An 11,422-nucleotide genomic window follows, 5' to 3' on the forward strand; every position below is an offset into this window, starting at 1 on the left:
AACATGTCCATCCGATGGGATGCATCATTCTCAGAGTTGCCCCCGTCTTTTTCTCCTTTTTCGCGGATCTGAAAAAAGATGCATCGTTCTCAGATCTGCCCCCTTTTTTCTTCTTTTGTCAAGGATGTGAGGAACAAATGCATTCTTCTCAGATATGCCCTCATCATTCTCATCTGTTTTTTATTTCTCACTAATTTTCTGCTCTGATAATGGTGTTCTCAAGGATCCAGTTGTATATCACCCAAATGCTGACAAAAGCTACCTCCTCATTTACATCGTTGTGCACCAAACAGAGACAGTGTAAATGGGATAAGGGTTGGTCTCCTTTTTAACACCTTTAAACCGGATTGATGTAAAAAATGAATATCAGAAACAAAGCGGCCTTATATATTTATATGTAATGTTTTGTTTACTGTTCATGCATTTTGAATAGGCTATCATACCTCTATAACTTTTTATAAAAATAGAAAAAATTCTTGATTGGTACTTAAACTTTAGGGGTTGTGTCAAGTCAGTCCCAGAACTTTAAAGCTTGTCTATATAGTATCTCAAACTTTCAGATGTATCTAATAGGTCCTTGCCATTAATAGTCCATCAGTTTTTCTTATCATGTAATGACTTGTACCATTTAAAACTTTTAAAATATCAAAACTGCCCTTGAAAGAAGATACTGTTCATTGTCTTCTATCTTGAGATTGAAGAGCTGTGCCATCGTTACGACGGTGTTAAGAACTGAGATGGTGCAAGGAACATATTTGAACGAACCAACGACTATGTCAGGAACTGACCAAGTTCCAACGACGGTCGAAACTGCCACCATTGCTACGATTTCCTATATATTCTAATTCTTTTAAAGAAAAATTTATGTAACTAGTGAAAATTTTCCATATATTCTAAAATCCAGCTTGGGTAATTGCTACAACCTTCTTATCTCAGCTAGGATGCAAGGGGAAATGATGTTGATCTTAGCATTTACAAGGGAAAGATTCTGTTGATTGTTTATGTTTTTCCACAATGGTATAACTTATTTTTTCTTTGCTGATTTTAAGAATTTACTTGTGTTTTGATTTGACTTCATTAACCACAAATTCATTATCGGTAATCAGCAATTTATCATTCCATAAAACGGAAAAGCAAAATTGCTTGGAATCAAGGTGAAACAACAACATAATTTATTGGAGTCAAGATTTAAATGAAAGGAGTTTTGTTTAAATTGGTTTATGTGGAAATGGCAGATAAAGAAAATTAGATGACACTTGATAGATAGTTTTAACATTTCCAAAATTAACCAATGGATTGTAAAGGATAAGGACCTATTAGACACATTCTGAAAATTGAGTAATGCATAAATACATTCTGAAAATTGTAAAGGATAAGGATAAGGGCCTATTGTAAAGGAAATTTACAGTTGACACAACCCCCGAGAGGTCAAGGTACTGATAAAGAATTTTCCCTTAAAAATATTAATTTTTTATATAGTTGTAATTTTGGTGAAACCCAAAAATTATTTTCAAAACAAAACAAAACCAAAAAACAAGTCAAAGACTCAAAGTATCAGATATATATATATCATAATTTATGAGTCCATGCAGCCCATTTAAAATCCTCAAAGCACAAATTTCCTCACTCATCGTCTACCCTTAGAAATGCTTCGTCCAAGTAGCTGACCAGAATTGATGCTCGAGTATGTACGTAGGCCGTAAGAAATACTTCGGCCATGCGTGATCGAGCATCAACAATTCTGATGCTGGTTAGGACTCATTTGAGTTCAATTACGATCAATAGTCAGTAACACGGCTAAGAATTTAATTCCTAATGATGCTTCTGATTTTAGTGACCAAGCACTGTTTGGTCAGGTTTATACCATGTTTCGTGGGTTGCGGTGGCAAAAGTCACGTAAAGCAGAGATAACGATGAAGGTTGAACTCGTATGTGTACTTTAATGCTGTGTTTGGTTTGAAGGAAAATGTGATTTCCCCACCTTTCCCAGTTTCCCTACCTTTTCTTTCAAACCAAAGTGGCTGTTGATGCTTCTTATTGTTTGGTAAAATGTACCACTCCACTTCAAGCATCAAGAAAAGTGATTCATCCATTCAATCATAGTTACACTTGGTCACCTTCAGCCATGATATGATAAGGAAAAACAGAACTAAGAGGTGACCTGAGGTCCTGAACCATACGAACCTACGGATATGTTTGTGACAAATTCAGCGTCCAGACTCCAGAGCCACCTCACTGGGTTTCATTCAGCTAATTCTTCCAGTTCTTCAACACATCGTACCTTTCCAGTTAGCCATGGCTTAGCCTGTTCTTTTGTAGGAAATTAGGAATGCATTGCATAGACTGGATGAACCATCCGTCTAACAGGTTAACATCTCAAATTCTACCTGGCAAAATCTGTATGACACTATGAGGATGCCAAATGGTGAAACAAAATCTTTAGTAAGTATAGAATTCAGCAGATGAAAAGAAACTATGAAACAGTACTCCGTGATTGGCTGGACTGGATCAATGCAATTGACATTAATTAGACAACAATGAGTACTTGAATGACAAGATTTCATTATGTCCTTCGTTTCATGGAATCTTCAAATCATACAAATTCATTTTAACTATAACATGAGATTCAAAAAATGTTACCGATGCCTTGCATTGCAGAATGATTTCATCATCACGTGGTTAGATTATTAGATTATACCCAAACTCTGATCAATTGGTGGAGTCAGCAGATCCATAGCCATAAGGGTTCTTGCTGGCCCAGCTCCATTGATCCCGGCACATCTCATCAATCCCATATTTTGCCCTGCAAGGAAATTAGTTGATAAAAAATAGATGGCAACATATAAAGAAACATCCATATGAATACAGGGGATGAAAGGTATATCATCCTAAAGCCTCCAACACTGAAAAAAATTAGTGCAAATACAACCTGGCAATTCTTTAGGCTCAGTTTGGAAAGAGTATGACTACAAATATGTAGAGTGCAAAATCTTGTATTTTGTATTATTGTGTATGTATTTGCACTGTACATATTTGTATTTGTACTCTGTCCAAACTGAGCATTTATCTGAACTGTTCAACCAGCAGATGATCACTTGATGGAGCATGACTCAAATATCAGAATAATTTAGATACATTTAACTGCCTATTGTATCAAGTTTTCCCCCGTTGGTTCTGCTTCTTCAGCAATCCTGTTTTACCTCTATGATCTTCAATTAGTTTAATTCTGGGTGGTGCCCCATCAAGTAGAACCCACACCAAGAAGCCATCAATCAAGGTCAAACTATTTGCAGGTTGATTGTTGAATAAGTTCAATCTATATGGACAAATAATCCGGACTTTTCTTCAAAGCAATAATTGTTAATATACTAGTGTTTTCATAAATCAAATTGATTTATTTATATACATATTAGGTCCAAACTTACTTCCATTTCAGCTCATTCTCTGCTTTGTCAGTTAGTGCATAAAGAGTCTCAACATCACCAGGTCGCCTTGCAGCCATAACCAGGGGGATTTTCTGAGACAAGAACATTTTCAGATGTGAAACCAAGAAAGAAGAAAATAAAATAATCTCCATAAGAGGAGAAAAATCCATTTGCAAGGATTTTATGAAATAACCAGTTAAATATCTTCTTTATGAAGCTACCTGTCCAGAGGCCTTCTCAAATGCAGCAACCATCTCCAAAACTGATGTTCCTTTTCCAGTTCCTAAGTTGTATACTTCACAGCCTGCAGGTGCAAAAGTGCAAATAGTCAGAACTGTTTCTGATACACTTACCAATTTAGTAAGGATCTCAATATTATTTACTTGAATGGCAATTTTTTTGTACAGAATAGCATTTCAATACAATTGTTAAATCTAAAATTCCTCGCATGCTTTTGGGAGCCATGCATGTGGCATTTTTTGTGTATATGGGTAGGTGATGATATTTTGCTTCCCATTCTTCTAATATCTTTTAGAAGATCTCTCTCTAAATCTTTAGTCTTCTTAAAGCTATGGTTGCTGGCCAGCTTTTCTATCATTACAATGTCAACTCCTGAAAGTTTCCAACCTGCAACATTTCTTGAACTGTCTTGTACCATTACTATTTAGACCTGAAATCCTTTATCAACAAATAAGCTCCTTGATTTCTGTGCTTTACTCTTTAGACCACCAGAAGTTTTAATTCTGTAGGAATCCTATCCAGTCCTACATCATAAACAGTCCACAGGAGGTAACCTGTACATCAGCATTAATATAATCCGCTAGGTAGTTGTCCCCAATCACATGCACTCATCTGACATTCCTTTACACCTTGTACCAAGTAAATCCTAATCTTTTTACACTTATTTTAAGAATTAATATTTCTTAAAACTAATTGTTATGGACCATTGCATTACAATGATCTATAACTAAAATGGAAACAGAGAGAAATAACTGATGCTTTTCTTGATTGGTGTTTTTTCCTTTCAAAGCATATCATGTAACCCTTATTATTGTTCTTTACACATTTTATGAATATTTACAGGTCCCTGCTCCACTACTTAATATTTGTTTATTTCTTAATCATTATCACCTTCCTTTCTCATTCACACAGAATTACAAATTTATTTTTTATTCTTTTACTAAAATTTGGCTGTAAATCATGCATAAGTGGAAGTAAGAAGGAATCAGATAGAGGGAAACAAGGAGATCTGAAATTAACTGCAAGAAAATGGGGTTGAAACCAAAGCATTATGTGAAACAGATGAACTTGGGATCTGATTCTGCCTCCAAGCAATTATCCCTTCTGTTCTTGGACTTATTGTAAAACATGGATGCTTGTAAGCTTATGACTTTTGAGTAAACTTCATACTCCAGAACTAATTTATTCTATATGCCGCTTTAGTCTTAGTTTTGTAACCCATAGCTTTTTCTTGTTTACTAGTGATAAACTTTTTATATGCCAAATGCCAAGTGAATACACATTCTGCGACTCTAGCAGGCTCAGACTGATGAAAGTTGCCAATAAAGCAGTTATTCTACCAGTTGGTTCAAATTCTACCAGCATGAAACAAAGGCTGTGGAGAAAGTTATGTATGATTTCCATAAGTAAACAATATATAATTCATACATGGCAAAAATAAATGAAGAAAACAGTAAAAAAGGCCATCCTAATACAAACCTATTTTAGATTCAAATAGCTTCTGCAATGCAGCAATGTGCCCATCAGACAAGTCAACAACATGAATGTAATCACGCACCTGGAGGGAGACAAAAATCTCAAGATGACATGCTCTCTATGTAAGGAAAAGATTTACAAAGGGAAAAAAGAAAAGAAAACAAATGAACAGGAATGGAATCCATGTAATCATGAACAAAAGTCTTTATGCATCAACATATAAATTCCAAATATGGATGTAATGGATGGGATATAAGCTTAGAAGGCAGCAAGAAAATAAGGGAATGACCCTTTTCACAGTGGATAATAAGGCCATGTCTTCCATGGTTTAGGAAATTTTAGACTTTCATGATAACATTGAGTGACATTGTTTTAGCATCACTGTGAAAAGGAGCATTCCTCCTCTTTAAAAGGAGTGAAAGTGGACTTCAAGAAATGATCAAAATCAACTCGCACTAAATGCACCTCTTTCTCAAACTGAAAATAAAAAATCTTAACATATTTCAGTTGAATATTTCTATGACAACATGAAAAATTCATTTAAGATCATAAATGAACATTACATTGTTTACTTAACTGAAAACACATATTTTATTAAATTCAATTAAAGAAAGATTAAAAATTAAACAAAATACACAGAACAAGAGGAACATACCCCAGTGCCATCCTTTGTTGAATAGTCACTTCCAAATACTGTCAGTGCAGGCCGCCTGCCTACAGCAACTTGCTGTACAAAGGGCATAAGATTGTTTGGAATCCCACGGGGATCTTCACCTATATAACCACTAGGATGAGCTCCAACTGGATTGAAATATCTAAGCAATATTATACTCCATTCAGAGTCTGAACGGTAGATATCACGGCATATCTCTTCAATAAAAAGCTGAAAGAATCAATACCAGCAGATTTTGTTACCAGAAAAGGATGATGTCAATCACAAAGAAGACGCAGGAAACACGATAAAGAAAATATAGACATCCAGAAAGTTTTGGCTCAGTATATGGCAACCATGATGTGGCAAGGTGAGAGGTTAGGCAATTAACTTGCCTAAATAGTAAGGTTTAAACATCACATAAAAACGTTCTTTCATAAACAAGCATACAACAAAATATAGATATTACTTTTCTTTTCGTTTTTGTTTTCTAACATTATCTCTTTTATGTGTTTCTTTGTGAAAAGGTAAATGTGTAATTCACGTCTATGATCTATCAGGGTCGGACTTGACAGTTGAAAGTTAAATTTAAAAAACTGAATAATTGTTTTTGGTTATCATTTTGTTAAATCCATTTCATATGTTCATGGGGAACATGCCTCACTTATGACTCAGCTCATTCATACTTCATGAACAACTGGAGATTCATGTTTCAAGGTTTACATCTCAAATGCCTTTGCAGACACTAGACAGAGTGAAGGGCCAGAAACAAAATATAAATTGGACGTCCTTTTCCTCAAGTTGGGATCTTCTGCCAACAAAACACGTTCCAACGCTCTATCAACCTGATCTAACACTGCAAATCTCACCATGAGACTGGGACCCACCATAAAAGTGGGACCTGCCATGTATGAGATGTGCGGTGTGAGATCATGTTGGTAGAGGATTGGGACGTGTTTTGTTGGCAGGTGATCTGCACTCCTTTTCCTCATGTTTGTATGTGCCCTACCAACATTTGTTTCTTTTAGTGTTACACATCATAAAGGGATTGGCACTGGGTTGTCATACAATACCTTGGTTCGTCCGTATGGGTTTGTTGCACTCAAGGGGAACTCTTCTGTACAAGGCACCTCCTTTGGCCATCCATAAACAGTGGCTGATGAAGAAAAAACGAGCTGAAAGATTTCAAGAGATTTAATATTAGTGTAAGGGAAAAACACGTATTTGGGTGTGAGTCATGTGACATAATAAGATTTAAGGCTTCTTGTCATAACTCGAGAACCAGTGTCAGAGAGAACCAAAATTCTCAAAGACCTGACTCTGCCCCTACAGCTGGGATTGCACCCAGACAAATTTACAACTGAGATGGTCACAATTTTTTTTTTTCATTTATTCTTAAAATTGGGAAATATCGACTAAGGACACTAAAATTTGATTCAACAGTCAAGTGAATCCTAGCTGAACCTCTCAAATCTTGCTTTCTGATTTAAGAGAAAAGCAGTACCTTCTTGCACCCATAGGAAGCCATGACCTCTAAGAGATTTATTGTTCCAATGATGTTGTTATTATAGTAAAGCAATGGTTTTTGAACACTCTCACCAACGGCTTTCAATCCAGCAAAGTGGATAACAGCATCAAAACTGCAGCATGGATGAGGATGAGAGAAATGTTATAATGTAGCAGAAAGGTTAAGATAAAAATATGTAGCACTAATTGATGCAATTAAGGTATGAAATAAAATTTCTTGTCACATAGACATCTCAGCCTAGTATCAAAATCCTTAACCTTGTTATTGTAAACCATAGTAAAAGTTGACTGAAACAAATGGACTATCAAAAATTTAAATAAAATCCACAACAAGTTGTCCAGATGGTCATTCAAGAAGTTTGAATTGATAAAAGGGACATCCTTATGACTCAACTAGATGTAAATGATTTTATGAGCCATAAAATCCATTGGTGAAAAAAAGACAATGCTACAGAAGGGCCATTGTTTAGGATCTTCTATATGTGTTGCAACATGAAAGCCCACTGTCACAAAGCATTTCCTTCAGCACTGTCTACATGGTTTAACCCAAGCACCTAAATATGCTAAGCTCGCTTTTGGGTAGTCTGTATTGATTCCAGAAGAATAAAACTGAAAGATACCACAAGCATCATCCCAACCCTATCCTCTGCCACAACACTTTCTCAGTGCCATCAGTACACTTGATAATGGTTATTGGGTAGCATCACGTAAAGATGGAACTACTCACCACTGTCACTTGGAGATTGAAGAAGAGATGCAAGATTGAAATTCTTCAGAATTCCATAACTACTGAATAGGCTGGTGATAGTCCTCCCCCTCCCCTCGAAATCTTCTAAAATTGACCGGAAATTTAGCAAGCCCTGATTGTCATGGCAGTCTCAAAATATCAGGAGGATCATGGGGGTAATATCCTTCTTTCTTCTTGTATTACATGCCACCTCATTTATGCCCTTGGTTTCATAACAGTAACTGTGAACAAATGCTAGTTCAGGAAGCCAATAGTTCAATTTCAACTGAGACAATCCCTTTTATCCAATCCATCCTTCTACATCATGGTCCAACTCATTTTAATCACTCTCTGCCCTACTTAAACTATTATATTAAAATGATTGAGAAGAGAGCAAGGTGGTTTCTGACATAACAGAAATACCATCAGCTGTGAAACTCTAATAGTAGATGCTACAAGAGATGCAAACTAGAGGCACTCATCAAAGTCAAGATTCCTATTCTACAGAAGCAGAGTATGAGAAAGGATTGGGAATTAAACAGAATATGTTCATCAGTTGTAATAGTAACTTACTTCGTTGAAGAAAAAAGTTTTTCTAGGGAAGCTTTGTCCCGAAGGTCAATCTGCAGAGGAGAACAGAAGTTAGAAATCTCAGAAACCATGTTTAAAAGAACTAACTGAATGAAGGTAGACAAACAATTCCTAGAAATTGCAAAAATCCATGAATTAAAAAAGTAAAATTAATGATGTAAGCTTCAGAGAGAGCTTTATGATCTATGCAAAGAGAATATATATCTGTGAAAACCTGAAAGCAACAATAAAAAAAGTGATTCAAAAAGCTAAACCATGTGGAGAGAGATGCATGGTCAAGCCCTGATCTATTTAATCCAGAAGACCCTGTGAACCAGCCCAGATATTCTTTCATCTAATGTTCAGGGCAGGACTGTACAGGATATAGATCTATCTTTCAATCACTTGATTACATGAGATGGTTATTTCTTTCTTATACCTTACGGGCAGTCTGTCTGATAATAGGTGCAACCCTCATACTGGCAGAACTTTGGGATCCGGTTCAATTGAGAACAAGATCATTTAAGAGTGTTATTTATCTTTCCATTGGGTACAGGTGCCATATTAACCAAATTACAAGGCTCACAACACATTTTCCTACTTTTGATCAGGGAAAAGAACTTGTGGATGACAGGATGATGCAGCCTTTTCTATTAAGTTTTCCTCTTACTAGATCTAAGTAAAACCTGGACTTAACAAATCACATGGCAAAGTATAGCCGTAACTATTTGCATATTAAACTCTTGCATTGTAAAGGTTTCTTTAAGTGACGGATTAAGCTCAATAACTTCAAATCAGTATACCTATCTATTGAATGCAAGCTACGGAAATAGATCAAAGGCCTAATCAATTGAGCAATCAATCTCAAATCGTCACATCACACCTAAGTATAGATTAAGCTGCAGATAAAGATGAAACACAAAATTAAATAATGATTTGAACTCACGGCGTCAGACATATACATGAATACATGATGTAGTCTGTAGAATTGCAAGCCATGGAGACAAATTAAACACCTATTCATTGAAGAATTTGAGCTCACTTATTCTCAATCAAAAACCGTGAAATAAGTAATCCGCTTCGAACATTGCTAACCTTAGTGATTGATCAAACATCTAATCAACCGACACGTTAGCTTAAGCACGTAAATCAGCATATCAATCTCTGGATTGCAAGCTATAAAGATAAGTTCAAACACCTAAACAATAGACAAACTATGTCCACACAAGTTAAAACAATCATCAATCAGACTTATTTAGGTTTTGTAAACAATAACAGAACAAGGATCAAGCAGAAACATCTTCATTTTCACAAGAACATATACAACAAAGAACAGGAAGCAAACCTGATGAAAACTAAGATTCTTGCCGAATTCTCCAGCGAGTTCGGCTACCCTCTTTATGGCGATATCGGAGGAGTTATCGAGGTTATCGATGACGACAGCCTTAAATCCTCCCAACAGGAGCTGAAGAACAGTGTGGCTGCCAATGTAGCCGGCACCACCCGTTACCAAAATGTTATTCGCCATGGCGTTGTCGGACACACGATGAGAGCTCTGGAGAAGGAGAAATGAGACTCGGAGAATGAAGTGCGAAGGAAAGGGAAATCAGAGAGAGCGACAGAGGGAGAGAATTGGTGGAGAGGTAGAGAGCGAGGCTAGGCGAAGACAGGTACTAATTTTTAACCAATTTATGAATTCTGAGTCAGATAACAAAAGGAGATACTATAATACTACGTAACAAATGTAGTTAGCCATGCGGGCAATATTAAGAGGGCAAGAGGAATTCTTTTCTTGGGGCCCACGGCCCACCGCTTTCGCAAACTAATTCGGTAGACGGGTCGCGCGTCAAAATCAGAGGTCGGATCAGCTACCAACACAGGGTGCCTACTACGTTTCAATCAGCCAATGCAACTGTGTATCGGGAACACCTCTCACGAATATCAAGGGAGATATTCCCGATGTGCATATGCAGTGGCTCGTTGGGATAAGGTTGAAGCGTTTTATCGGTTACAAATTCCTACCATCCAAATCAGGGAATCTTAAGCTTGAAGCGATGGTTTGCTTGGATTGCTTCAACCGATAAAACACGGGTTAGAATCTCCTGCAACAAAAACGTTCTAACACTCAACCAACATCATCTGATACCGCACATCTCATCCCACCATGTATGCATGTTCTTTGTCGGATCATATTGGTTTTATTGGCAGGAGATCCGAACTGATAACAGAGTACGTGGCGCATGACGCCCTCTTTTCTGGAGCTTATGAGTTGATTTTAGCTCTTTTCATAAAAGAGAAAGAAAAGGCTTCCCAATTTCAGTCCGGATGAGCTGGATATAAATTCATGCACACCCGCGCTCATAATAGGCAATACCTAGGACCCAGCTGTACTGAACCTGGCGTGTTCAACCGTGACAAGTAGTCCGTAGTTCAGCCGGGTGTGTATATTTTTGTCTCCAGCTAATCCTATTCACGGTGGATGTAAAGCAACTTAATCGAAAAGTAGGAGGCGTGGCCTTGTCACCTACCGTGAAGGAGCAAAAGTATTTCTTGGATCAAAAAAAAAAAAAAGCCAAAGTGTATTTCTAAAGTAAATAAAAAAAAAATTTCATACCACCCAGGAACCATGATCCGAAATAAGGGGTGACCGACCATTATATGAAGTATAATATAAAATTTATATCACTATTATATGTTATATAACATGAAATGGCTGGGGGTTTGAGTCGGACCGAGATCAAGCCCGAATTATAACCTTGTTATAGGTATTAAGCCCAGCTTGTCCATGATCACTGCAAATCGAAA

At 36.7% G+C, this 11,422-nt stretch overlaps 1 protein-coding gene across 1 annotated transcript; it reads right to left on the reverse strand.

Moving 5' to 3' along the window:
• Positions 1–2,494: 2,494 nt before the first annotated feature.
• On the reverse strand, positions 2,495–10,929 carry LOC148844963 (UDP-glucose 4-epimerase GEPI48-like). The gene is made up of 9 exons (XM_088954395.1): positions 9,963–10,929; positions 8,621–8,670; positions 7,298–7,433; positions 6,867–6,968; positions 5,797–6,024; positions 5,145–5,223; positions 3,647–3,729; positions 3,426–3,517; positions 2,495–2,803 (listed from the first exon to the last, which is right to left on the reverse strand). Exons 1-9 carry the CDS (start codon positions 10,143–10,145, stop codon positions 2,710–2,712), a joined length of 1,047 nt encoding a protein of 348 aa, XP_088810521.1. The 5' UTR covers positions 10,146–10,929; the 3' UTR covers positions 2,495–2,709.
• Positions 10,930–11,422: the final 493 nt, after the last annotated feature.

The sequence above is a fragment of the Nelumbo lutea genome, chromosome 7, assembly GCF_056320005.1.
Source record: "Nelumbo lutea isolate HS-2025 chromosome 7, American lotus-T2T, whole genome shotgun sequence".
Lineage (NCBI taxonomy): Eukaryota > Viridiplantae > Streptophyta > Magnoliopsida > Proteales > Nelumbonaceae > Nelumbo > Nelumbo lutea.

What these genes read in the sequence shown, in the direction of transcription:
- LOC148844963 (XM_088954395.1), bottom strand. Translation starts at nt 10,145, where the DNA reads ATGGCGAATAACATTTTGGTAACGGGTGGTGCCGGCTACATTGGCAGC. An exon ending in ACCCATACGGACGAACCAAG is followed by an intron (nt 6,025 to 6,866) that starts GTATTGTATGAC and finishes TGATTCTTTCAG; the next exon opens with CTTTTTATTGAAGAGATATG. An exon ending in CAACAAAGGATGGCACTGGG is followed by an intron (nt 5,224 to 5,796) that starts GTATGTTCCTCT and finishes GTCTCCCTCCAG; the next exon opens with GTGCGTGATTACATTCATGT.